This window comes from Desmodus rotundus, chromosome 3 (assembly GCF_022682495.2).
Source record: "Desmodus rotundus isolate HL8 chromosome 3, HLdesRot8A.1, whole genome shotgun sequence".
Classification (NCBI taxonomy): Eukaryota; Metazoa; Chordata; class Mammalia; order Chiroptera; family Phyllostomidae; genus Desmodus; species Desmodus rotundus.
The window spans coordinates 9,420,045-9,445,996 of NC_071389.1; the positions used below are offsets into that span (position 1 = coordinate 9,420,045).

The 25,952-nt window shown below is 57.7% G+C and overlaps 1 protein-coding gene across 4 annotated transcripts in view; it reads left to right on the forward strand.

Annotated features, from left to right (window-relative positions):
• The first annotated feature begins 6,227 nt into the window (after positions 1-6,227).
• The window catches only part of CROCC (ciliary rootlet coiled-coil, rootletin), a 36,935-nt gene continuing 17,210 nt past the window's right edge, over positions 6,228-25,952 (forward strand). The window contains exons 1-19 of one of the 4 annotated variants that reach the window (XM_053920786.2): positions 6,228-6,389; positions 6,938-7,079; positions 8,257-8,411; positions 12,754-12,939; positions 13,034-13,117; positions 13,191-13,252; positions 13,337-13,502; positions 14,047-14,153; positions 16,675-16,911; positions 17,367-17,463; positions 18,110-18,193; positions 18,557-18,790; positions 19,499-19,698; positions 20,840-21,022; positions 21,901-22,045; positions 22,689-22,835; positions 23,255-23,485; positions 24,497-24,690; positions 24,967-25,094. In XM_053920786.2, the coding sequence (XP_053776761.1) occupies positions 6,330-6,389; positions 6,938-7,079; positions 8,257-8,411; positions 12,754-12,939; positions 13,034-13,117; positions 13,191-13,252; positions 13,337-13,502; positions 14,047-14,153; positions 16,675-16,911; positions 17,367-17,463; positions 18,110-18,193; positions 18,557-18,790; positions 19,499-19,698; positions 20,840-21,022; positions 21,901-22,045; positions 22,689-22,835; positions 23,255-23,485; positions 24,497-24,690; positions 24,967-25,094 (2,842 nt within the window). In that variant the 5' untranslated portion in view covers positions 6,228-6,329. The remainder of the gene's footprint in view (positions 6,390-6,937; positions 7,080-8,256; positions 8,412-12,753; positions 12,940-13,033; positions 13,118-13,190; positions 13,253-13,336; positions 13,503-14,046; positions 14,154-16,674; positions 16,912-17,366; positions 17,464-18,109; positions 18,194-18,556; positions 18,791-19,498; positions 19,699-20,839; positions 21,023-21,900; positions 22,046-22,688; positions 22,836-23,254; positions 23,486-24,496; positions 24,691-24,966; positions 25,095-25,952) is intronic. The other 3 variants (XM_053920785.2, XM_045190570.3, XM_053920787.2) reach the window with 3 other exon arrangements.

Here is a 25,952-nt window from a genome sequence, read left to right on the forward strand (position 1 = left end):
GTGCTATGAGGAACACTCTGGAATGAAGACTGCAGGGACAGGCAGGATCCAAAGTGGACTGGCGAGGCCATGAGCCCGTCAGGGCCTGGGTAGGGACCCAGATGGGGTGACATAGACCTGGGCCATGCTGAGGCACCTGGAGGCCAATGGGGTTCACTGGCAGACGTCAGTCATCCCTCCCTAGGCTGGGCCAGGAACACCTCAGGGAAACTGTGCCCTTCTCCTCCTAACCTCATACTTCTCTGTACCCCAAGTCCCAGGGATTGACCCAATCTCTCTTGACGAACAGCTCTCAGCCCTGGCCCAGGCCACGGCCTTGCCTGCGCCATCCCCAGGTCACAGAGCCCAAAGGGCACATGGCAGCCCCTAGTGCGGCTTCTCAGATGTGAAAAGCAGGCTCCTCTTTGACAAAGCAAACCCCCACTCCTTCCCCTCCCACCACGGGGAAAGGCAGAACCATCAGCCACAGGCCTGCTGCTGTGCTTCCTGGGTATTTATTGTTTTTCAACTATAAAATTGTAGAATTCAACATGCTTTTTCAAAGCACACCCCTCCCTCAACCCTAGAGATTCAGACCAGCCTATCCCTTTGAAGTGGATGATTTGCTCCAATGCCTTCAAGAACAGAGGGAGGCAGGTGGAGCCTAATTATTACAATAGAAACGACATCACTGTTTAGTCTCTGTGGCATGGTTTCCTCTTTGGTTTTATCCCATCCCAGCGGGGGGAGGCGTATGAGCTTATGAGAAGGAATGGGCAGAGGAGGTTCCACCATTTTACAGATAAACTAAGACCAGAGAACCTCATGTAAGGTTGCTGGACAATTGGGAAAACAAAGACATTCTCCCCACAGTTCGTCTTTGAAGCCTCAGTATTGCTTCACTGGGCCCCGAGGGGGCGGGCGCGAATGCTCCCTCCTGCTGGTTGGGTATTGGGTTGAGGCCAAAGTTTAGGAATTTAAGGTCTTTAAGGCCAGGAAGCCTGAGCCAAGTCCGCAGAGGGACTAAGCAACTGGCTTTGGGTTCGGATTCTACTCTGCCACCTTGCAGGTGCCAGACCTTGCACGACTTGCTTTATCTTCAGTTTCCCGTTTATGCAAAGGAGCTAATAATCCCTGCTTGCTGGATAGTCCGAAGCAGTAAAAGCGATCGATGGAGAGCCGTCAACCAGTGCCTGTCCGAGATAATCGCTGTATATAGTCAGACCTCGGCTACACGCCTACTGTGGCCCCGCCCCGGCCCCAGGGCGCGCCCTTTGCGGGGTGGGGGGGGAGGCGGGCGGGTCGGGAGCGGGCTCCGCCCCCTGGCCGGCCCGGAGGGACCGGCTCGACCTCCGCTGAGGCGGCCGCGAAGCGCGGAGGTAGGAGGCCGGCTGCGCGCGCTCCCGCGGCCCGGAGTCTCGGGCACGAGGGGTGCGCTCCGACCGGAGGGGGCGGCGGGGCGCGCGGGCGGGGCCGCCAGGCTGAGGTTGCGGCGCGCCCAGGGCGGGAAGGCGAGCGCGCGCAGAGGCGGGCTCGAGCTGCATCCCGGAGGCTGGGGGCGCTCAGGGCGCGCTCGCTGCACCCCTGCCGCTGCCTGGCCTGGCTGCCGGGAGCGCGCGCCCACGGGCTCTGCGGACATCCTGCCGTGTCCAGTTCCAGTCCTGCCCGGAGCTCGCGGGCCGGGGTGGGCGGGAGGAGGCGGGGGCCTGCTCGGTCGCGGCGGCCTGCAAGCGCCTAAGGAGCGCACCTCTGCTCCGGGGTTCTCCTCGCTCTACGGGGCTGAGCTGCGTGCGGTAGGAGGCCCTTCCCAACTCTAACCACAAACAGCAGATCCCTTACTGCGGCTTCCTGTGGGTCGGCACCGTGTGGGATGTCATTTCACCTTCAGGGCAACCCTAGGAATCGAAAGCAGCTCCAGTTTAGGGATGAGGAACCTGAGGCCCAGATCGGTCAATTGAGTTGCCTAAGATGGCACAGCCTGTGCAGGGATTTGGGCTCTCCACTCCTTGGGTTTCTCAAAATGGGGCCGCAGGCCCCCATGCCAGTCTCTGTGGTTGGCATTTTGTATGGGCTCCCCTTGGATTTGTATGCAAACCGAAGAGGCTAGTGCTCTGGGCGGATTTCTGACCCTGCGGTGGCCAGTCACCCCAGCTCCCTCTGAAGCCAGGGTACCCTCTGTTGGTTTTCATCTGAGATTTCCTATTCCTTAGCTGAACTCATAACAGTTCCTCAGTAAATAAACCGGTAGCAAACCAGAGGTTAAGGGACCCAGACTGGGCTCCTCAGTCAGGAGAAGACCTCAGAAGTCAGAACCGCTAGGTCTTGGGGGTTTTTCTGACCGGCTCCTCTTCTCCGGTCGTCCTCTCAAGCCCTGGGGATGGCCACCCCTCCTGGAGACTACGCACCCCTTTCACCAGGAGTCCCCTGACCTCCTGGGATGCAGCAGATGCTGGATATGTGTTCAGTGGGAGTCCTTTCCAGACACGCAGGCTGTGGGCATCACCCGTGGCCAGGACTTGCCCAGTATGACCGACCCTGTCAAAGCCCAGGGAGATTGTTTCTTTTTCTTTTTTCCTTTTAGTTTCCTATGCTATTATTTGTCTCTCAGCATTCATTCACTTGCTCAGCAGCTATTCATGGAGCTCTGGCCTTAGGCACTGTGGGGACTGCAGTGAACAGGGCCCGCTTGGTCCCTGCCCCTGGAGGAGACACGCAACACACGTGTTGGCAGAGACAGCGAGTGACCACTGTCAGGAACTGCTTTAGCTGGGAGGTCAGGGTTTGCAGTCTCAGAGGTGCCATTTGTGAGCCAAGGTCTGGTTGACAAGCAGGAGTCAGCCATGGAAGGAAGGGGGAAGAGCATTCTAGGCAGCGACAATGGTAGGTGCAAAGGCCCCAAGGTGGGAGCCTGTCTGGTGTGTTGGAGAATCAAGAAGGCCTGCAGTGCTGGCGTGGGGCAGGTGAGGGGGGAGGGAAGGAGATGGTGTGGGAGAGGCAGGCCCTCTTCTTTGCTGTGGCAGGACCTTGAATTTTATTTTGAGTGGTAGGAGGCAGTTGGAAGGTGGGGGTGGGGTGATATTGAACAGAAGAGGGACGTGATTGTGACTGTGTGAGACTAGACAGGGGTAAGGGCACAAGAGGGCAAGCAGGGCGACCTGTGAGGAGCCGCCTCAGCAGTCCAAGCAAGAGATGGCAGTGGCCAGGGTGGTGATGCCGGGCACACAGCGAGCACTACACACGGTAGCCATCGCTGTTTTTGTTTGCCACCTTGGAACCAGGTGTACCGGGGTCTCACCTGTGGCTTCCACCCTTCCTGGACGGTGACACTGAGCAAGGTATTTAGCTTCACCGAGCCTTGGTGTCGTCATCTGTAAAGCGGGTAGACAGGGCTGCCAGGAAGGTTAAAACAGATAAGGTACAGATGCAAAGTATTGGGCACAGGGCCCGGCTCGTGGCTGGTTCAGTATTTTTGTTATGGTTTCTAGTCAGCAACTGGAGAATAAAGGAGGGGTAAGTGGGCAAGAGCAGCTGGCATGTTTGAAGCTCAGAGTGACCTTTGAGGAACTTTCTGGCTAGCTCCTGCCTCTAGATCTGCAGACAGTGGCCGAGCATCTGTCTACTGTGTGCCAGGCACAAGGCTCTAGACTGGGCACTGGGAAGCCAATAATACTAGTGGTAGGAATGATAACGTGAAGCGTAGCCAACACCTGCCCACGGTTTAACAGTGTATAGTGTGATTAAGACAATATGAGCTGATAGTGAAACCCAGGAACTTCCAAGGCTCAACACAACAGAAGTTTATTTCTTGTTCATGAAAAGTCGTGTTGGGTGTTTGGCAGGTGGCTTTCTACATGATGACCCAGACCCCTTCCAGCTTGTGGCTCTGACCCCAGGACCTCAGCATTATCTCCTTGCAGCTGCTGGACAGGCAAGGAGATCATTCCTCATGGGAGGTTTTTATGGGCCAAGTCTGAAGCGGCACGTGTGCTTTCTGCTCTAATTATACTGGCCAGAACTTGACCACATGGCCGCATCTGACTACAAGGGAGTCTGGGAAATGGCTTCTAGCCATTTTCCTTTAAAAATCGAAAATACGTTTTGATGAACACAAAGCATCTTCTGCTTCACCATATCGAGGCACAGAGTTAAGCACGGACCATCTTACTTAATCCTCATGATAGAATCAGGCCCTGTGTTATCCCATTTTACAGATAAGGAAACTGAGGCTCAGAGAGGCAAAGGCACTGGCTCAGGGTCACACCTCTGGTGGGGAGTCCTAGCCACGTTTGGAGTCCCGGCAGTCAGATGCTGAACGTCTAACATCCAGCCCTTTGGAATTCCTATGAGGAGTTCTATCATTGTTTTGAGAATTGGATGGGAGCTTCAGGCACTGGAGAACTCTACATATGTACAGGGCTTATATAGGATTTCTTGGGACTTAGAGAGCCCAGTAGGGCTCTAGGGCAGAACTTTGTGGGCAGAGCCAAGGGTTGGTGTCAGCCAGTGCCCGGAGTTCTGGCATCCTGCTTCCTTCTCCCCATCTCTAAAGCACTAGCTGGAGAAAGCACAGAATGATTCAGTTCAACTCACTGGGCACATCCTGAGCCCATTGTCTGCCAGGCTGGGCAAGTAGGTGGTGGAGGTCCTGGCATGGGGTGTTGGTGGCCCACCCCTGCTCTGGGTGTGTGCAGCCTGTAGCGGTGTTTCTGGGGGCTGTCAAGAGGTAGAGAACAGGGAGGCCCAGGGTTTTGTAGCGGCAGCGGTCTGCCTCTGGCTGAGTTTAGTTTTGCCTAAATCTGGCCTTGGTTGCCATGGAAACTTGGTGGCACTCATCTTTTCGGCCTGGTGTGCCTTGTTTCCTGGTTTCCATCTGCAGAACGGGTTCCCTAGTTGGAGAATGTGCATTTATGCTGTACCTGCTGCATTCCTCGGTCTGACCTAGACGCAGTGGTAGAGCCTTGAAGTGTAAACACCCTACCTCCCTGAGCCTTGATTTTTCTCGTCTGGAAATGGGTTGAGTTGAGGATCTAATGAGGTTATGCAAATATGCCTCCTGTGGGTGCCCTGAGGCTGAGGTGAGGGCCCAGAGGTAGCAGGAACACGCGCACAATGCGGGGACAGCAGCTGCCATTCACTAACTGCTCACTACATGGCCCGCTGTGGGTCTAATCCCTTACACCTTCCAACCCATTTAATCCTCCCAACTGTGTGGTAGGTAGTATAGGCCCCATTTTAGAGATGAGAAGACTGAGGCTCAGAAGATACGTCGTCCACAATCATACTACCGAGTGGCAGAGCAGACGCGGATGTGGCCCCAGCTGTGACCCACTCCAGAGTGGTGGGCCTGACCCATTGGCTGTATAGCCTCCTTGCCACAGGGAAAGGACAGTGGGAGGCAGTGGGTGGACAGCTGAGCCCCAGAGCCCTGGGTTACAGGGACTGTACATTTTGGGTTTCTTAATGAACAAAATCGGCGTTTATTGAATGTTCACTGTGGACCGGCACTGAGTCACACGCTGTCTATGCCCACACGATATTTTTTGTTGAATCCCCCGACAACTCGCTGAGATGGGTGCCAATATCATCCACATCTAACACGAGGACACTGAGGCTCAGAGAGGCAGAGCTGCTTTCCCTGGGGCACACAGCAGGCGGGGGACGGACTCAGTTCCTCGCCCTGTCTGGGCTGTTCCACAGCCTGTGCTCTTCGCCCTGCACTGGGGTTGGAAAAGTCACCCAACACCCTTAAATACAGGTGGGGCAAAAGTAGGCTTACAGTTGTTTGTATGGAAATAATACAATAATTAATAAATAATAATAGAAGAATAAACTCTCTGCTCTGCCCACTTACAACTGTAAACCTACATTTGCCCGCCCCTGTACATTCTTAACAAACTCTCAAGACTCTGGCCTTTCCTGTCTCCTGGATGCTGACCCCTGACCCTGGCCCCTGAGTTTGGAGGGCTCTAGGACCCAGCAGTTGGGCAGGGTGGGGAGTATGTGTGTTTGTGTGTTTGTGTGTTGGGAGTCCTTTCCTCTTGGTCCCTCCCCCCCTTTCCTCCCCTTCCCCCTCTCCATCCTTCCCTTTCTACTCCACCTCTTCCTCTCTCTACTCCCCTCCCCCTCTATATCCTACGTCTTCCCTCTGTTCCCCTCCGCCTTGATTTTCTCTCCTCCTCTGCTTTCCCACCCCTCCCCCTCCCCAACCCCTCCCCCCGCTGTGGTCACATGGGGGCACCAGATTTAAGCCTAATCTGCCCAGTGCTCAGCACAGCAGTCTGGCAGTGGGGTGAGCCGGTTGGACTGAGCTAGTCTGGGGCCCTGGAGAGGGGTGCCCACAGCCTCCCCCCATGAGCTTGGGGCTGGAAGGGTCGTTGGAGGCCCAGCTGGCGCTGGAGACGGTTATCCAGGTGGGTCCTGAGGGCTGTGCCCACCCCTTCCAGCTGCTCTGGAAGGAGTAGGTGCGTCCTGGGGGCCCAGTGGTGGGAGAGGTGTGGTGGCGAGGTGCACGGGCCCCAGTTTGCAGCTCCCAGCCCAACTGACTCTGGGGGCGCGCAGGGCTCCACTAGTGTGGCTCTCTGGTGCCAGTGCCCTGCAGAGGGTGGGGGTCCCTCCTCCCAGATTTTAGGGTTGGCACAGAGGGATCCTCACCCGTCTAGGTCAGAGGTGGGTTGGAGCCCCAAGAGCTCCTTGCTGCCGCTGTGGGCTTGGTTCGCCCGCCCTCCAGGGGCATCCTTTCACGGCAGGCAGGAGGTTCACCAGAGTGTCTTGCCGTGGGGCGTGTTTTCTTTTATTTTTGTTTTTTGTGACTCAAACACCCAGGCTTTCCTCCGTCTGGGGGATTTCCTGATGGTCTCCTGGGTACCTACATCTTGGGCAGCAGGACTTTGCTCCTTCCCACCCAGTCCGGGAGCCCAGGGTCCCAGGTGCCCCTCAGACCCTCTCTGTTTCCCCACAGACACTGGAGAGCAGCGTCCTGGGCCCAGGCCGGGAGGGGGGCCTGAGTGTGCGGGACCCGGCCCAGGACTGCCAGCCCACCCACCTGCCTGCCCGCCTCAGGGAGATTGTCACCCGGAACCTCTCCCAGCCTGAGAGCCCAGGTACCACCCCTCCCTGCACAGACGCTGCCCTTCCTCAGCCTTAATGGTGGTGACGGTGGTGGCAGCGTCCATGTCTCCTGGCGGGCTGGCAGGTGCAACCCTGTGATGGAAGGACTGATTTACAGATGAGGAAGGGGAGACATCACAGTGTCACTTCCCTAGACGTGTTCCCCAAGCGTTGCTGCTGGAAGGCAGGGCTGAGCGTCCCCTCCTTGCTGCAAAGACTTAAACCCCAAACGCCATATTCACTCCCAGGAAAGGTGTGAGCTGGCTGAACCCCAGATTACAGGGGGAGGGCAGTTCAGCTTAGCTCAGGGCCTTGCGGAAGTCCAAGGGGTGGTACTGCCCACCCCCCTCGTACCGCCCCTCCCCGCTGGACGACTGATGGGCCCTGCGGTGCTCACAACTGAATCTGCGCTTTGAGTGTCTGCCGGGGGGCACACACAGTTGCAGCTGGAGCGTCTGCAGCTCTCCTTGGTGGTGTTTCTGGTGTTTCTGCCACGGTCCTTGTCCAGTCTCAGCCTCCTTGGGAGACCTGGGATGTTGTGACCCCTGGGAGCCACAGACAGGGACTGAGAGAGCCTGCGCCCAGGCCGGAAGGGCCTAGAGGCCCACGGCATGGGTCCAGTTTGACCAGGAGGAAGCGGAGCCCGCAGGATGGGGTTCCTTTTCCCTCTGGCCTTCATTTTCCCTCTTCCTCCTGCTGCTGCTCACGACCCGACCTACGCTACCTTGATCCCTGAAGTTACACAAGGCCCTTCCCTAAGTCAGGCTTTCCCGCTCTCCTGGCAGGTCTGGGTACTGTTCCTCCCGTTTTACAGATCAGCAAAACCGAGGTCCAGAGCAGAGTAGTAATTGGAGAAGGAAGGAGCTAGAACTTGAGGCCTGGTCTCATGGCTGCTACCGAGCCTCCGTCCCATATCTCCCAGGCCGGGTAGGGCCACACTTCAGCTGTAGCCGTGTCCACTCTAAGTCTAGCCCTAGGCCCTTCACTTTGCCCACCTCCCTGTTCTTCAGCTCTGTTTGTGAGGCCTGATGCTACACCCACTCCCACCCAGGCTCCTCCTGGGTCCTGGTCCACCTGCCTACCTCCGAGGATGGGTAGGGCACCTGTAGGGGGTGGATGTCCCCCTGCATCCAGGAGGAAGCCAATCATGTGTCTGCTGTCCCTCTCCAGCCCCACGGTCAGCCACAGAGATGGCATCAGTGCTGTCGCTGCAGGAAGAGAACCAGCTGCTGCAGCAGGAGCTGTCCCGTGTGGAGGACCTGCTGGCCCAGAGCCGCGCTGAGCGCGATGAGCTGGCCATCAAGTACAACGCGGTCAGCGAGAGGGTGGGTGCTGGTGGGGGGCTGAGGGCTGGCCGGGGAGGTCAGGGACACGGCCAGGGCAGGCCTGCACTCCTGGCAAAAGGTGGGCCTGGCCTCAGGCCAGCCTGGGTTCGAATCGTGGCTCTGCCAACCTGAATGGCCTTGAGCAAATCACTCTGCTCTCCGAGTCTGTTTTCAGTAGTGGGGATGGTTGTATGAAGTGGAGTTCGGAGGAATCAATGAGCTAATGGGGTAAAGTGCCTGGCACCGGGAGTATTTCATTCCTGTCTGTCCCAGGCCTGCCTGGGGCTGGAGGAACACAGAGAGTAAGCCCCCTGGAGGTCTCTGTCACCCCTGAGTCTCTGGGCATCTCCCTCTCTCCCATTTACATGGGCCTTGGGGTTCACTCAAGAGCGGCTGCGCTCTGTCAGACTGAGGTAGGCACAGGCAGCCACAGACCTGCTGCCGGGTGGAAGGAGAAGCCAGGCCTGCCTCCAAGTCCAGACGGGATGCCCATTCCTGAGAACCTGCACTGCAGGCTTGTTGGGGTCCCAGGGCCTGGGCTAGGGGGTTGGTGTGGGCCAGGGCCAGGGGCGCAGGTTGTTCTGGGTACTCTGTCATCCTTGGGCCTCCTGGCTCATGGGAGGTGACCCGGGGGAGTTGATGGTGGCTGAAAGCTCCTGGGAGAGTTGCACGGAGGAAGGAGAATATGTGCAGATGGGAGATGTGTGCGTGCTAATTTCAGTCATAATAGTAGGTGCCTTTATCGAGTGTTGGGTGCTTTACATTTAATGCACCAAGGTTGGGACCATTGTGATGCTCAGTTAACAGGCGATACCAGAGGCTCAGAGAGGGAAAGCACCGTGCTTGGGGTCACACAGCCAGTTAAGGCTAGTCTCTCGACCCCCAGCCCGGGGCTGTACACTACAGATTTGTTTCTTGGGTGCAGGAAGAGACAATTGGGCTGGGAGTTCCAGAGGGCAGCTGGCCCCTGGGAAGCTGGAAGGACCTTGGACATGATCCTCCGATGTTGCAAATGGGAGACTGAAGCTGGCCCAGGGTCCCCTGTGTGGTCCTAGGACCCCTGGGCTGACCTGTTCATGCAGGGGATGGCCTACCCCTGTTGGAAGAGGGGTGTGCTTTTCTGAGTGTGCCTGTGGGCTGTGCCTGTGTCCTGGTATCTGCCCGCCCGGACAAACCTCTGACTTGTTGGGACTTGCAGAGGACCAGGGTGGGGGGCCCACTGTGGCCCCCAGCATTGGGGATAGCTCAGAGCTAGTTTTCCCAGGGTTTGCAGGGGGTGTGGAGGGCAAACTGGCCCAGGTTCCACATTGCTGGTGGTGACAGGGCCATGAACCAACCCCCTCCCAGTTTACGCCTCTCAGCTTTTGGCCCCTGGCACAGAGTCCGCTGGAGGCCGGCTGGGGGCTACCTATTAAATGCCAGCTTCTGACTGACAGTGAAGCCAGCACTGACCCCTGGGCTGGCAAGAGAAGGGAAGAAGGACAGAAGTGGGACGTGACAGGTCCTTTTTCTGCTGGGACACAGCTGCGGCGGCTGGGGACACAGCATAGGAGAGGGGAGTCTGCGTTAAGTCTAGAAAATTCCATCCTGTGTCCAGGAGGCTGCTTGTGGAGTGAGCCTGGTGCTTCACTGTCCTCTGCCTGAGATGGTGACAGTGCAGCCCACCTGGAGTCAGGGACTGGATGAGAATGACCCCCAGGCCTTTCCTGGGGGGTGGTCCCCAGAGAACATCGGAGCCTGGAGATCATCCTCTTGCAGATGGGGGAACAGGCCCAGGCATGGGCGTGAGAGGCCCAAGGGCAGCGGTGGAGCTGGGATGAGGCCCCGGTCTGTGGTCTTGTGGCACTGTCCCTGCTGCCCACCTGTCCCTGGGCCGTAGGTGACAGGGCCTGCCCCTGTGGCCATGACTGTTGCATGCAGGCTGGGTTGGGGGGCAGTCAGCGAGGTTGTTCTGCCTCTCCAAGCCCCACAGCATCCCTGGGAAAAGTGGAGGTGAGGTGAGGATCTGTGTCCTGTTGATTGCATATAGGGAAACTGAGGCAGGGGCTTCCAGTGGCCACCTCCAAGTTCAGAAGGAGGCCCTCAGGGTCTCTGTGGAGCCCACCCCCATTCTTCCTGTCCCTGAGGAGCCGGCACTGGGTGAGGGGATGGGAAGGCGGAGTAGCCACGCCCCCTGGGCTCCACAGGGTGTACCCCCTGGGCTCCCAGTGTCCATGGCAACCTGAACAGAGTGACTCGAATAATAACAGTAGTAGGGCAGCTGTTGCTAGGGGAGACTGTAAACTTCTTTCATCCCAGCTTGGTGACGCCTCCCTTTCCTTTCGGATTACAAGTAAAATTGAAAGGCTGTTTTGTGAGGGGTGCAATCGGTATGGCTGGGAGTGGCCCCGGCCCAGCTGGGAGCACTGGGGCAGCAGGTGGAGGGCCCAACGACTGCCCAAACCCCTCCAAGTCACAGAAGCAAACAGCACCTGGTCCTCACAGCTGTCTGAAACCCACACAGCACAGGCCACGGTCAGGCGCTTCGCAGACATACACAGGTGCACAGAAACACAAGCTCCCCACAGCAGAAGCTGCACCCGCAGCCAGACGCCACACTGTCCCACCCAGGTGTGGAACGTGTCACCCAGATGCGGCACAGTCACAGCACTGAGATGTGCCCATTCTGCAGACAACACAGCAATCGTCTCGTGTCTCGTGGACACACAGCCAAAGGTACGCACAGGCGCACAAAGCATAGACACCACCTCTCAGGTCTCCATGAAGGCCCAGTCACAGAGACACACAGGGACAAAACACTCCCCACTCACACCCCTGGGGTACATCCGCTTCGATGCCCGACATACTCAGTGTCTTGGTGTTGCCGCCAGCACGCTCAGAGGCGGACACTGCCCGCCACCTGACTTAGGTGGACTTCTAGCTGGGGCCTGCTGTCCACCTTCCAGGCAGAAACCTCCTGCATACCCCCTCCTCTCGCCCCTTCAGACCTCGTTTTCCTGACTTGAGGTGAAGCCTCCAAGCAGCTCCCAGCAGCTCCTCCCTGTGGGTGGCTCCCATAGCCAGAGTCACTCTGCCCCAGTGCTGTGCCTGGCAGGTGGGTTGGGAGGTGGAGTCGAAGTCATTTTCGGCTTTCTCAGCGGCTCATTGAGCATCTCCCAGGTGTACTGGGTCGATGCAGGGAGCAGCTGGAGGGAACCTGCACCTGCCGCTACCTGGCTCGGCCCTGTTGTTAGCATGGGTGAGGGGAGCTGTCTTTGCCATTGGCTTTCTTAGGAGTGGGCATGGGTGGGTGTGTGGGTACCCTGCCTGGGCTGTAGATGGCGAGTATGGGCCGGTGTTAGAGACCGCTGGGCTGGGCTGTCGTCCCTTGGCTCCCCCTTGGCACTGTCCCTCCTCTGTTAGTCCCACTCACCCTTAGTTGCCTCCCCAACAGGTGGAGGATGCTGAAGGGTCCCGTGGGACCAGCAGGTGCCTAAGGAGGCTGGGGGGCAGTGTTCCAAGGCTAGTAGGGGGCAGCCAGAGCCAGGCAGCGTCCTTCCTCTGCCCACAGGTCTGATGACGAAGGGGCTGCTAGCTGCCTGGGGGGGTGGGTGGAGGAAGGGCGCTGACAGCAGAGGCTGCCTATGAGGTCAGGGAGAGGTGGGGGCTTGCGTCTGGGCTGGGGCTCAGAGTGTTAATAAGTCACATGGTATATGAGACCATCTGCACCCACAAATCTGAGCGCTGTGTGTGTGGGAAGTGGGGGCTGGTGGAGGAGTTGGTGGTGTCATCCCGGGGACGTTTGACACCACCTGTGTGCCATGTGTGTGCGTGTCTCCAAGCTCAACATGCATGCATGCCTCAGTGCCTCCGTTTGAATGTATTTACACACGCTTATGCTGTTAATTCATGGCCTCAACGAACACGCCACTAACACAGTTCTAGACCTAAGATGCAATGGGAAACACAAATCCAGGCTTCCCGGAGCCCACTTGGGTTGGGGGGTGGGGTGGGGAGACACGGGCATGGACCTGGGTCTACTAACCTTCACCCCCAGCAGGGCTGGTTGTTTTGGAAGAGAGGCTGGCAGTGCACCCAGCTGCCTCTTTGTGTTTTGCATGCTCGTGTTTGTGGGCCCGCCTGAATGTGTCCATTCCATGCACGCGCCGTCATTTGTCCACGCATGCCCCGTCTGTGTGTCCATCATGGCTGCATTAGCCTATGTATAGGTGCATTGTAGCCTGGGCTTGCCCAAATGTGCCTGAAAGGCACTGTGGGTCTGGGCCCAGCCTGGTGCCCCCTGCAGAGTCCTGTGCCTACCTTGCAGAGGCCCAGAACACTCACCCAGGGCCCTTCCCTGCAGCTGGAGCAGGCTGTGCGGCTGGAGTCTGGGGAGCTGGAAACGCAGGAGCCCAGGGGGCTGGTACGGCAAAGCGTGGAGCTGCGGAGGCAGCTGCAGGAGGAGCAGGCCTCCTACCGGCGAAAGCTGCAGGCCTACCAGGAGGGCCAGCAGCGGCAGGCCCAGCTTGTGCAGCGGCTGCAGGCCAAGGTCAGGGCTGCCCACTCCTGCTCCTGCCTGCCCTGTGCTCACTTTGCCCTGCCCCCACCCCAGGGCTAACTGTGCGCTCCTCACCCGTCCCCAGATTCTCCAGTACAAGAAGAAGTGCTCAGAGCTGGAGCAGCAGCTGTTGGAGAGGTCCACAGAGCTGGAGCAGCAGCGGCTGAGGGTGGGTGCCTGGGCAGGGCAGGGCTGGCCCTTCCCGCCCCGGGCCCAGCCTGATGCCCACTCCTCCCACCCAGGACACAGAGCACAGCCGAGACCTGGAGAGCACCCTCATCCGCCTGGAGGAGGAGCAACAGAGGTGGGGTGCTGCAGGGAAAGGGCGTGGCGGGCAGCGTGGTCCTCCCCAGCCCCAAGCCCACTGGTCCCTCTTTGTCCTACCCAGGAGCAGCAGCCTGGCCCAGGTGAACGCTATGCTCAGAGAGCAACTGGACCAGGCAAATTCAGCCAATCAGGTTCTGAGTGAGGACATTCGCAAGGTGACCAGTGACTGGACACGCAGTCGCAAGGAGCTGGAACAGCGGGAGGCGGCATGGAGGCGCGAGGAGGAGGTGAGCATGGGGGTACTGGGAGGCCAGCGGGGACCTCGTGGGTCCAGTCTGACCGGAGTGGTGGGGACTCGGACTTCAGGAAAAGGAGCGGGAGGGCCCTGCTGGCCAGATGCACCTTTTAGGAGAGGTCAATAGTTGTCATAATAATAGTCAGCCTTGATGAACAAGTACCACGTGCCAGGTGTTCATTTTCTCCACTATTTCTCACCATAACTGAATGTGGTAGGTGCTGCCATCCTCATTTTAAAAAGAGGTTTAGTAACCTGCCCAGTGATGTGGCTGGGATGCAGACCCAGGTACTAGCACTTGCTGCCCTTTCTCACTGCCTCTTGCAGCTGGTAGAGGCATTGAAACCTATTTCCCGGTGCCAGAGGGAGGCTTGGGAGTTGCGAGGGTGACAGCTTTGACACAGCCCTGTGTGCAGGCCCTGGCCCGGCCCATAGGAAGACCCCCTCCCTGGGCAGCAGTGCCTCCAGGAAGGTCAGAGCTGGGGAGGGAGTGGGGCCCTCCCTCCAGCCCCTCACTCAGCCTGTCTCCCCTCCAGTCCTTCAACGCCTACTTCAGCAACGAGCACAGCCGCCTGCTCCTCCTCTGGAGGCAGGTTGTGGGGGTCCGGCGGCTGGTCAGCGAGGTGAAGCTGTGCACGGAGAGGTGAGGCCCGGCTGGCGGAGGGGGTGCTTGGGGAGGAGCTGCAGCAGCAGCTGGGAGATAACCCTGCTTTTGAAGTTGAATTCAACGCACCTCAGTTGAACCTCAGTTTAACCCAGTGCACCTACTGTGTGGCAGGCCCTTGGAGATGCAGAAGCAACTAGTAATAATGAATTCGTACCACGGTCATGGCAGTCAGCATTTACTAGGCGTTTCCTTTGAGTTAAGCTCTTTGTACATTTCATGCCATCTCATATCCACAGTGCCTCCGTCAGGTGGGAACTGTGATAGTTCCCATTTTACAGATGGGGACACTGAGGCTCAGAGAGGTAGAGTGACCTTCCCAAGGCCACCCAGTGGTTAAGTGGCTGAGTCGGGATTTGCAGCTCCTGCTTTTAATCCTCTGGAATATTCAGCTTCTGCTACCAAGGACCTCACCACCTCTACTGATGAAAAGAAATAGACCCCAAAATTCTAGACCAAGGAAGTGAGTGGTCAGAGACGTGGGAGTGGAACAGAGAATGTCCCGAGGCTCAGAAGGACGGGAGGGAGGGAGGAAGGGACGTAGGTCAGACAAACGCTCTTCATAGTGGAGGTGGAATTCGCAGTGACCTTAAGAGATGGGCAGGATTTTAGCTGGGGGAGCTGGGGCACTCCTGGCCGAGAGTACAGCCTGAGCAAAGGCTTGGCCGAGGGAGAAAATGGCAGCCGGCGAGGGGAGGTGGGGCTGGAAAGGAGAGCCTCAGAGGCTCCCCCCGCAGGGGCTTGGTCCTGTTGGTCTCTGAGCAGGGGAGGCTGTGGGGAGGGTGCAGAGGCAGGGAGACCAATTCGTTTCCTTTTGTACATTAAAAATCTGTTTGATTAATGAGGTTTTGTTAAAATCATCAGCTATTCAATGTGTCCAGATCTCCGGTGGGCCCACCGGCGTCACAGATGGTTTGCCTCACTTTTTGTCGTCACAGTTCGTTTGAGCCCAGATCCATAGATACTCACAGACTGTGACGGGTTGGTGTGTCCTTAAGTCTCTTTCATTTATTTGGGAAACTGGGGCGGTTGTTCCAGGAGATTCCCATAGTCTGGTGCTGTGGTGTCATTTCACGCCCTGCCCGCTGTATTTCCTGTAGAGTGGATGTTGGATTTAAGACTTGATCAGATTCAGGTTCAGGCTTTTGTTTATTTCTTTTGGGTTTTTTTGTTTGTTTGTTTTTACAAGACTCCTTCATAAGTGCTGTGTGCGGTTTCGCGAGCAGGCCCTGAAGGCCTGGGCGTCTCTTTGTGCGCACTGGCGACCTTAGATGCGCCAGGCCAGGGCCCAGATGTTCATCCGAAGCTGCAGGATTGTGACCGTCTCATTCTGTCACTCCCGCATGTCACTCCTGCATGTAGTGATTGGGGTTCTTCCTTAACGCGGCACTTCCTCTCCTTATGTGAGATACCCAGTGGGTACAGTTCATTCAGGAAAGGAGAGGATTTAACCTCCGCGGTATATTTTAAATATGCTCTAGTTTTAATTAGCATTTAAAAATTTAATATTTGCCCTGGCCGATGTGGCTGAGTGGATTGAGCGCCAGCCTGTGAGCCAAAAGGTCGCAGGTTCGATTCCCAGTCAGGGCCCATGCCTGGCTTGTGGGCTGGTTACCCAGTTGGGGACGTGTGAGAGGCAACCGATTGATGTATCTCTCGCACATCGATGTTTCTCTCCCTCTTTTCCTCCCTCCCTTCCCCTCTTTCTAAGAAGTAAATAAATAAAAATCTTTTTAAAAATTTAATATTTGACTGTGGAGTAACTCATATTCGCAAGGTTCAAATTTCAAAAGAGTGTACTGTGTAAAGGCCCCCTCCCACCTCCAACCCCAGACACTCCTGTCAGCTCTGGAGGCAAGCAGTGTGACCTGTCACTTTCCCAAATGACCTTCCAGGATTACTTTATACAAGCAAATACAGCAGATCTCACCCACACACCCTTTTATATACTGTTGGTAGAATTTCATCTTCACAGTTCTCGAAGATGCTTGCTTCACCTCGTGGTACAGCTGAGTTATAACTGCGAGATGGTTCCATTTCAGGCTCTGACAAGCTTCCCCACTCATTTTTCTCGGCTATAGAGTCATCCACAGAATGGACTCACCATGATTTATTTAAGAGCGGTCCCCTTTCGGTGGCCATTTAGGTTGCCGCCAGGGTATTTCTCACCTGAGGAGTGCTGCAGTGGGTCACCTGGTCCACAGGTCATTTCCCAATGTTGGGATGTCTGTAGGATAAATTCTTAGAAGTGGAGTTGGCGGGTGAAAGAGCTGATCTGTTTGTAATTTTCAGACCTCTTTATCACTGCCCTCCCTTGTGGTTGCCCTCCCGCCAGCGGTGTGGCGGCGGGGCTGTTTCCCCACCATCACACCCACACTCACGTGCGTGATGTGACTTTTTTCCCCCAATCTGATAGTGACAAATGGCATTCCAGTGTCGTTTTAATTGACACTAAGGAGCCGATCCCCACCCCATGCATGTCTTGTGTTCTCTCCACCAGAGACCTGCTGCAGCTGGGAGGGGAGCTGGCCCGGACCTCACGAGCCCTCCAGGAAGCCGGCCTGGGGCTGAGTGCGGGCCTGCGTCTGGCCGAGAGCCGGGCCGAGGCAGCCCTGGAGAAGCAGGCGCTGCTGCAGGCCCAGCTAGAGGAGCAGCTGCGGGATAAAGTGCTCCAGGAGGAGGGCCTGGCCCAGCTGCAGATGCAGAGTGACCTGGACAAGGCCGACCTCAATGCCAGGTGGGTGTCTGGTAGGTACCATGTGAGGCAGGGGAGGAGGGGATCTGGTCACTGGGGACGGGCCCTTCCCCTGCGTGAGCTCAGCCAGTCTTCCGAGGCACCCCATTTGGCAGAGTGGAAGCCTGACACCCAGGGGGCTCTTGCCATGGGCACATCACAAGCAGTTCAACCTCTGATGCCAAATTTGCTCCCAGCTCCTGCAACCTAGACAAGTCCCAGAGTGCTTTCCCAGAAGACAAGGAGGCGGCAGCCTCATTCTCATTTACAGATGAGAAGCCTGAGGCCCAGAGACCAGTGACTTGCTCAAGGCCGTACAAGCAGGGAGGCGAATCCTAGGGTCCCTGCCTCAGGGTCCCTGCCTCAGGTTTAGGGAAGCATACAGGACACAGAGCGGGAAATTAGAGGACAAGCTGGGGTGGGTCTCCCAGTCACCTCTGTTGCTCCCCCACTTCCAGAGTGACAGAGCTGGCCCAGACAGTGGAGCACCTCCAGAACCAGAATCTAGAGAAGGATCGGATCAACAAGGCCCTTACCGAGAAGCTTGAGGCCCTGGTGAGATGCAGCTACCCTTGGGATGTCCAGCGTGGGATGGGGCACTGGCCAGGTCCAGGGACATGGGGTGAGGGCCGGGCTGCTTGGGCCGCCCTGGATTATCCACTCAGACTGTTTCACCCCTTATTAATTGAGCACCTAGTGTGTGCCAGGCTTAGTGTGAGCACATCCACCTCCTTTGTCCCATTTCATCCTGTCAGCGGCCATGCAGCCTAGTCCCCACCACACAGATGAGCAACCCCAGGCCCACAGGGAAATCCTTGTTCAGAGTCTCAGAGCCAGTAAGCTGGGGAGTCGAGGCTTGGGTTCTTCATGCCTTACCCTGCTAGCCCAGGGCTCTTTCTCTTGGAACTCAGCTGCCTCCCCACCAGAGGGACACCCCTCAAGGGTGCTGCCTGGGGCCAGGCCAGGTGGTATGTCCAGATCTACCCCAACAGGCCGTGTGACCTGAGGTGGGACCCTGTACTTCTCTTGGCCTAGTCTGCTCAGGGCGCTGGGGCTGCTGTGAGGTCTACCAAGGGGCTGGACTATGGCCATGGCCTTGGGGTTACCTGATGGCGGGGAGGCCAGGGAGGGAGATGAGTGGGTTTCAGATTCGGGCAGAGATGCTGACCACCCTCTCCTTGTCTCTTCGATACCACTCCAGGAATCCCTGCAGCTCCAGGAGCAGGCGGCCCTGGAGGCGGAGGAGGGGGAGGGGCTGCAGCAGACCTTGAGAGACCTGGCACAGGTGTGAGGTGATGGGGAGTCGGGAGAGGCCAGAGGGGTGGGAGCCCTGGGCAGGGCAAGGCCTGGCAGTCCAGGGCCACCACATCCTCTGCTGGCCTTGGGCTGAACTGCAAGTGTTTGGGAAACCTGGGAGACACCCCTCCATCTGTGGGAAAGGCTGAGTGATGTCTTCACAGTACACGGGAGACCTTTCCTGTCGGGCTGAGGGCTGTGATCTAGTGGAAGTAGCATCAGGAAGACTTGTAGGAAGGGAGCTTGGGATGTGCTGCAGACTTTGGGATGAAGCTGGACATGTGGCCCCTGTGGCCCCACTGCCCCACCTGGGCTAATTTGCCCTCCTTCTGCTCCCTACCCCACCCCTCAGGCCGTTCTGTCGGACATGGAGAGCGGCGTCCAGCTAAGCGGCTCTGAGCACACCGCTGATGTGTCGGATGGCAGTCTGCGGGGGCTCTCCGGTCACCGGACCCCATCCCCAGCCCAGCGCTCCTCCCCAGGCCGCGGCCGTTCCCCACGCCGAGGCCCATCCCCAGCCTGCTCTGACTCCTCCGTGCTTACCCTGATCCACTCAGCGCTGCACAAACGCCAACTACAGGTCCAGGTAGGAATGGGCCTGAACATCCTGGGGGAGGGGCTTGAGCAGCCTGGGATGGAACCAAAGCCCTGGGAGGGCCTTGGGGAACTCAGGGGAGGAGCCTGAACATTCCTGAGTGGAGTCAGCTCTGAGAAAGGGCAATGGGAGTCAATGGGGATTTGGGACCCAGAGGCAAGTAAGAACTCAGGGGATAGAATCTGAGCCCAGAGTAGGAGGGGCTTAGGCAGCTGGAGGCGGAGTGTGGAGAGGGCACCACCTGGTATAGTAAAGGAGATGAGGTTCCCTAACAGGACAGATGGAGCTAGGACCTGGGAAAAGGTCTGGGAGGAGAAGTCTGCCTAGGATTAAGGGAGCTTGGGGACTAGGAGCCAACAGGAGCCTGGGGGTAGAGTCAGAACCAGGATGCAAAGGGGAGGAGTCCTAGGGTAGTCAGAACCCAGGAGAGGGAGTGCGCCCAGTGGTTTGCCTGGCACCCTGGGGTCTTAGGTTGGGGTTGCCAGGGAGATGGAGACTCAGGTCTGGTGATGGGCTCAAAGAGGTGGTGGTGAGGGCACAGTGAAGGGAAGTGGAAGCCTAGTCTGGGGGTTGAGCCCCACTGTGTCAGGCTTAGGCCGCAGGGTAGGCTGGTGTCCACCCCCGGAACCGACAGAGAGCAGCAGGTTGCTGTGAGGGCTTCCTGGGGCTCCCCCAGTCTCAGTAGTTCCCATGCCACAGGACATGCGTGGGCGCTACGAGGCCAGCCAGGACCTCCTGGGCACGCTGCGGAAGCAGCTTAGTGACAGCGAGGGTGAGCGCCGTGCCCTGGAGGAGCAGATGCAGCGTCTGCGGGACAAGACCGACGGGGCCACCCAGGCCCAGGAGGATGCCCAGCGCGAGGCCCAGCGTCTGCGGAGTGCCGTGGACCTCCTGAGCAGGTGCCTGGGAGGTCAGAAGTGGGGGCCTGGAGAGCAAACCGGTGTCTGGGCCCAATGCCGGCCCAGGCCTGTCAGCATGTGGATTTGCACCAGTGTGGTCATACTAGCTCTTTCTGTGTGTTTCCTGGCGGTGAGGTAGCAAACGTTTCCTGTACACCTACTGTGTGCCAGGCTCATCGCCAAGCATTTTACGTGCATCATCTGCAATTAGTCTTTCTGCCAGACTCTCACAGTTCAGAACCCTTACCGTCCTGAGGTTGAGAGGCTTGTCCAAGCTCACGCAGCCACGTGGCCAGTGGTAGCGATCGGAACTGAAAGCAAAACCGATGCTTCTCCTGCCTTGGAAGGAGAAGGGCTGTTTATGTTGTTGCAGTCACAGTGAACACCTCATTCTGCCTTCTGCTATTTTTCCTTGATATCACGTTGTACCCACTGCTAGCCTTCGTATTTACGATGCTTAAGGGTTGCTACTTCAAGTGACGAGGTGGGACAGTGAAGGGTATGACAACCATCAGTCCTAAGTCTGAGCTGGAAACGCTAGCTGGCTCAGAAGGAGGCACCCCCCACCTCGCCATTGCTTGTGACTGGTGGAGTTGGGAAAATAGCGGCGCTATGCGCACTGTCAGAGTTCCCAGTTGCTGCCCCCTCTCCCTCGCCCCACCGCATCCTGTCCTGGCTGCCCCGTGCCCCCGGCCTGTACAGCAGGAAGCTGTGAGATCTGGGTAGACCCAGCCCCACTGGGCCTCCCAGAATGGAAGGACGGTGTGGGGAGTGCTGTAGAAGCATCTGCTGGCCATGTAGACTAGCAAGCTGGCAGCAAAATGGCCCACACGTCCCAGGAGCCTAACCTCTTCAGTCTGGTTGGATACTGGAAGATAATGTCACTGCCTACATCCATTCCACTGGGCCCCCAAGTGGGCAGTTTGGGGGAGAAGGAAAGCCAGGTTCCCTCTGCCAGGAAGAGCCAGCTTCGAGGAGATGCAGATGAAATGAGCATGGGTTTGGTCAGGGAAGGCTTCCTGGAACTATGGGCCTTCGAGGATGGCAGATGTGGCTCACATCTAGGACAGCAGCACGGCCGTCTTCTCTGCTGGGAGTGGCCCCAGCATCCCCTTCAGCTCCCTCTTTCCTGGTCCTGCAGGGAGAAGGACAGCCTGGCCCAGAGCCTGCAGGCAGCCCAGAAGCAGGCTGAGGAGCTGCAGCAGGAGCGAGAGAAGCTACAGGCGACCCAGGAGGAGCTGCGGCGCCAGCGGGACCGGCTGGAGGAAGAGCGGGAGGACACAGTGCAGGACAGTGCACGGACACGCAGGGAGCTCGAGCGTAGGTGAGCAGCTCTGGCCTCCCTGCCGGGGCCATTGAATGGGCCTTGGGGCTCCTGACAGTGTCCTTGGTGGCTAGAGAGCACCTACTGTGTCCTGGGCCTCCTTCTGTCTTGAAATCCTCAAGACACCCCTCTGACGCAGGGTCTTCTGATCAGCCCAGCTTTGGTAAACAGAGGCTCAGGGAGGTATAGTGCCTCACCTGGGATCTGAGGACTGGTAGGAGGTAGAGTGTGGACCATAATAACAACAATAATTAAAGTAACAGTAATAATATTAATACTAATATTGCTAAGTGCCAGACATCCTTTTAAGCGATTAGATCATCTTATTTAACCCTCGTGGTAATTCTGTGATGTCGGAGCTGTTATTAGCCCCAGTTTTTGGACTGTGAAACTGGGGCCCAGAGAGGTCGTGTACCTTCCCCAAGGTCACAACTAGTTAGTAGAAGAGCCGGGGTTTGAACCCAAGCATCCTGCCCCTCACTCTGAAGAGTTAACCCCTTAACCTCCACACTCTCTCCTCCTCTGAGACATGAGTCACAATGATGCCCAGGGCATTGTGGTAGTGGGCACTATTCTTGGTTCTGAGGGCCCTTGGGGAGCTCTGTTGTGCGCTATTTCAGTACTTTAGTATCCTTAACTAGGTCCTGCGTCCTTGTAACAGCTTTACAAGGTGGTGTCACTCATTTTGCATATGTGAAAACTGAGGGCCAGAGTCACAGAGCCAAACGGTGGTGGCCCTGGCCATCCTTGTAGTGAGGCTCTTGTCCCCAGGGCACCTGCCTCAGACCTGCCCCCCAGCCTGCTCCGGATTGTCTGGCTGTGGGGGACTCAGGGCGGGGAAGTGACATGCGGCACCCATCCCCCACTCTGTCCCACAGCATCAGACAACTAGAGCAGCTGGAAGCGAAGCGCTCAGGGCTGGCGAAGGAGCTGGTAGAGGTGAGGGAGGCGCTGAGCTGTGCTGAGCTGCAGCGGGACGTGCTGCAGGCCGAGAAGGCTGAGGTGGCCGAGGCGCTGACCAAGGTGTGTCCCCGTGTGCCACACAACCACAAACCTCCTCTCCCCTAAGCCCCAGACCTTCTCCCTCTGGCCACAGACTCACCCCAACTTCAGGCTGGCCTCCAACCCTGGTCACACACAGATCCCTGCCTTCTAGACTCAGGCTAACCTTTGACCCGGGCCACAAACTGACCTCTGATCCCAGACAGGTGAAGTCACCTCTGTTAGTGGCCATATCCCTGCTTTTCCAGATACCTGGGGCAGTGCCTGTAGTTCAGGCCATCTTGTCCCATCTCTGGACACAGGCCTGGGGTGTGTGGGAGCTGGGGCACAGCCCTTGGCAAGTGCCCACCCCACTCCCTGAGCAGTGGCACCCCTAGACCCCATTCTGGGGGACCCTCCGGCTCTGCTCTGCACAGCTCCGGTGCGCAGCCTGTTTCAGGGAGCCTCATAGGCAGCAGGCCTTCTACCGTGATTTTCGGTTTCATCTTGTGTCTCCTTTGTCCACCCCAACCCTGTCCCTGAGGGTCCTGTCTCTCCATGTCTCTTCTCGTTTCGCCCCACTGTCTTGCCTCTCCCCATCTCTCCATGTCTCTGCACATCTTTTCCCGTCTCCCTCCTTATCTCACCAGCTCTCCCCACCTGACTGTCTCTGGCTGCCCTGCAGGCTGAGGCTGGCCGCATGGACCTCGAGCTCTCAATGACCAAGCTGAGGGCAGAGGAGGCCTCTCTGCGGGACTCCTTGTCCAAGCTGAGCGCCCTCAACGAGAGCCTCGCCCAGGACAAGCTGGGTCTGAACCACCTTGTTGCCCAGGTATGCCGTGCACCAGTGGGCCCACCTGCTTTGCCCACCTGTGCCCCCCACTCTTAGACGCCAGTAGGCATCCCAGGCCCAGCCTCGGCCCACATCGTGCCTTGCTGTACATTTCTCCGAACACCTCTGTCCCTGTACCTCTCTGTCTTGCTCCCTGCCTCTTTCTGCCCGCCTCCATCTGTCCATCTATCCTCTTTCATGGTCTGAGTTGAAAAGAAGCTCCATGGGCCCTCCTTTCTTCTCTCATCTCCCCAGTGTCCACACGGCCAAGGGCACTGCCCTATCCCTCCAGCGAGCACCCCCTGGGCTGTCTGTGTTAGGTGGGTGGGTGACCCTTGGTCCTGGGTGGGACCTCCTTCTCTGGGTGGAGGGGCTGGGCTCATCCGCTCACTCACCTCCACCCCCACCGGGACCCACAGCTGGAGGAGGAAAAGGCAGCCCTGCTGGGCCAGCAGCGGCGGGTGGAGCAGGAGGCCACCTCGGCTCGGGAGGAGCAGGAGCGGCTGGAACAGCTGCGGCTGGAGCAGGAAGTGGATCGGCAGGGCCTAGAGGGCTCCCTGCGGGTGGCAGAACAGGCCCGGCAGGCCCTGGAGCACCAGGTCCCGGCACTGCGCCAGGAGCGCTGCCGGCTGCAGGAGCAGCTGGCCCAGGTGGGTGATGTGGGGGAAGCGGAGCAGGTGGGGTGAGAGTTCTAGGCTCCCAGTCTTCTGCACCCTGTCCTGGGGTAACTCACAGGCTCAAGAGCCTGAATATGGGTTTAAGTCCAGTTCCACCTCTGTCAGCTGAGGCCTTGGGCAAGCTCTTCAACCTATTCACGCCTCTGTTGCCCCATCTGTAATATGGGGCTCATCATTCCCATCACAAAGGGCTATTCTAAAGAGGACACCCATGTAAGCACTTGGCAGCCGAATCACCAGTAACTGGGACTGATGTGAGAACAGGTAGAGAATTTTAGAATTGGAATGCTGAATTTGTTGGGACATCATAGCTGGAAGGGACCTTAGGGTTTTAGGGATCCAGGGACCTTTCTGTAGTGTCTGTCCTGGAGGGCCTGGGTTCCTGGGAGGGGCCTCTCTGGGGTGGGGCCACAGGGGCAGGGAGCAGGTTTCCATGTTCCCATTCTTGGGTTGTTTTTTTTTTAAGATTTTACTTATTTATTTTAGAGAAAGGGGAAGGGAGGGAGAAAGAGAGGGAGAGAAACATCAATATGTGGTTGCTTTTTGCACGCCCCCTATTAGGGTACTCGGCCCACAACCCAGGCATGTGCCCGGACTGGGAATTGAACTGGCAACCCTTTGGTTTGTAGGCTGGCACTCAATCCACTGAGCCACACTAGCCAGGGCCATGTTTCCATTCTGAGGCCTACAAAGGAACACTCCTTTGGTTTGTTTTATATATTCAGCTTCTCTGGAAGTTTGGAGGTACAGAAAGTGTTCTGTGAGGACACAAACTGAGTGAGACCCTCATTGTGTGCGTGAGTGTATTGCAGGTTCAGAGGAGTCTATGATTTGTTCAGGTTACAGCACATCAGGACAGAGACTGGGCTCTAACCGGGGCCTCCAGCCTGTTAGGCCAGGGAGCTGGATCAGGCCCAGGGTTGGGGTGCTGAGCAGGCTGGGAGAGTCTGAGCATGGTGCTCACAGTGCCTGGGTGGGTGCCAGCTCTCCCGGCAGCTGAGCGGGCGGGAGCATGAGCTGGAGCAAGCACGGCGGGAGACGCAAAGGCAGGTGGAGGCACTGGAGCGGGTGACCCGGGAGAAGGAGGCGCTGGCCAAGGAGCGGGCCGGCCTGGCTGTGCAGCTGGCGGCAGCTGAGCGTGAAGGCCGGACCCTGTTGGAGGAAGCCACACGCCTTCGGTAAGGCTTTGGGGCTCTGCCCAGCCCACTTTTGGGGGTCTGCCTGGGGCCACTCTGTCACCCGTCGCACTCTGGCATTGGCCCACAGGCATAGTAACTGTGGCGCCAGGCTTGCCAATGAGTCCTAGCTATGGCTCAGGCTTCCCTAGGGAGCGTGAGCCCGGCAGGGCAGGTAGGCTGGCACCCAGCCAATGGCTGGCCCCGCCCTGCGATCCACAGTTTCCTGGGGCCCTGGGAGGCTGAGTCCTAAGGCCTGAGGGATTGTGTGTGCTGCAGCTTGGAGAAAGAAGCCCTGGAGAGCAGCCTGTTTGAGGTGCAGCGGCAGCTGGCCCAGCTCGAGGCCCGCCGGGAGCAGCTGGAAGCGGATGGGCAGGCCCTGCTTCTGGCCAAGGAGACACTGACTGGTATGGGGGGATCCAGGGGGTGGGTAAGGAATACCAGGCTCCAGCCTGGACTGTAACCTCTCATGTTCTGGGGTCTCACGGGAGTTGGGAGCACTGCCTTCGGGGTGTGGCTATCTGGGCTCCAGTCCTGATGCCACCACTGAGATCTGACCTTTCTCCAACAAGCCCCTTCCCTTGCTGGGCTCTGACAGTTAGAGATGATGTTGCCCGCCTTCTGAGGCTGTTGCCAGGATGGGGTGAGGCAAGCTTGTGAAGGCCTTGGCACAGTGCCTGGCTCAGCCCATGGTGCCTGCCGCGTATTGTCCTCAGGGCGCTCAGAGAGTCCTGAGCTCTCCATGGAGCCATCGCGGCTTTTCCGAACGACCCTGTCGAACCCATGGTCCCAGCCCTGCTTCTCCCCACATGTCCCCCCAACCCTGGTCTCTGAACTCAGGGGTTCTTCTCGTTCACAAATATTTACTAAGCCCCTACTTGAACCATGAAAATGAACTTCCCCGTCCATGTCCACCCAAGCCAGATAGAACCAGGAAGGGAAGTGCTGACAGAGTCTCTGGTGGGTTTCCAACCCAGGAGATCATTTATTTATTTATTTATTTTTAAAGATTGTATTTATTTTCAGAGAGAGGGGAATGGAGGGAGAAAGAGAGGGAGAGAAACATGGATGTGTGGTTGCGCGCCCCCTATTGGAGATCTGGCCTATGTGCCACCCAGGCATGTGCCCTGACAGGGAATCGAACCAGCATCCTTTTGGTTCACAGGCTGGTGCTCAGTCCACTGAGCCACACCAGCCAGGGCAAGGGGATGGTTTTTAGATTGTCCACAGTAGCGTGCACCCTCCCCGTGGTCACCTCCATTAGT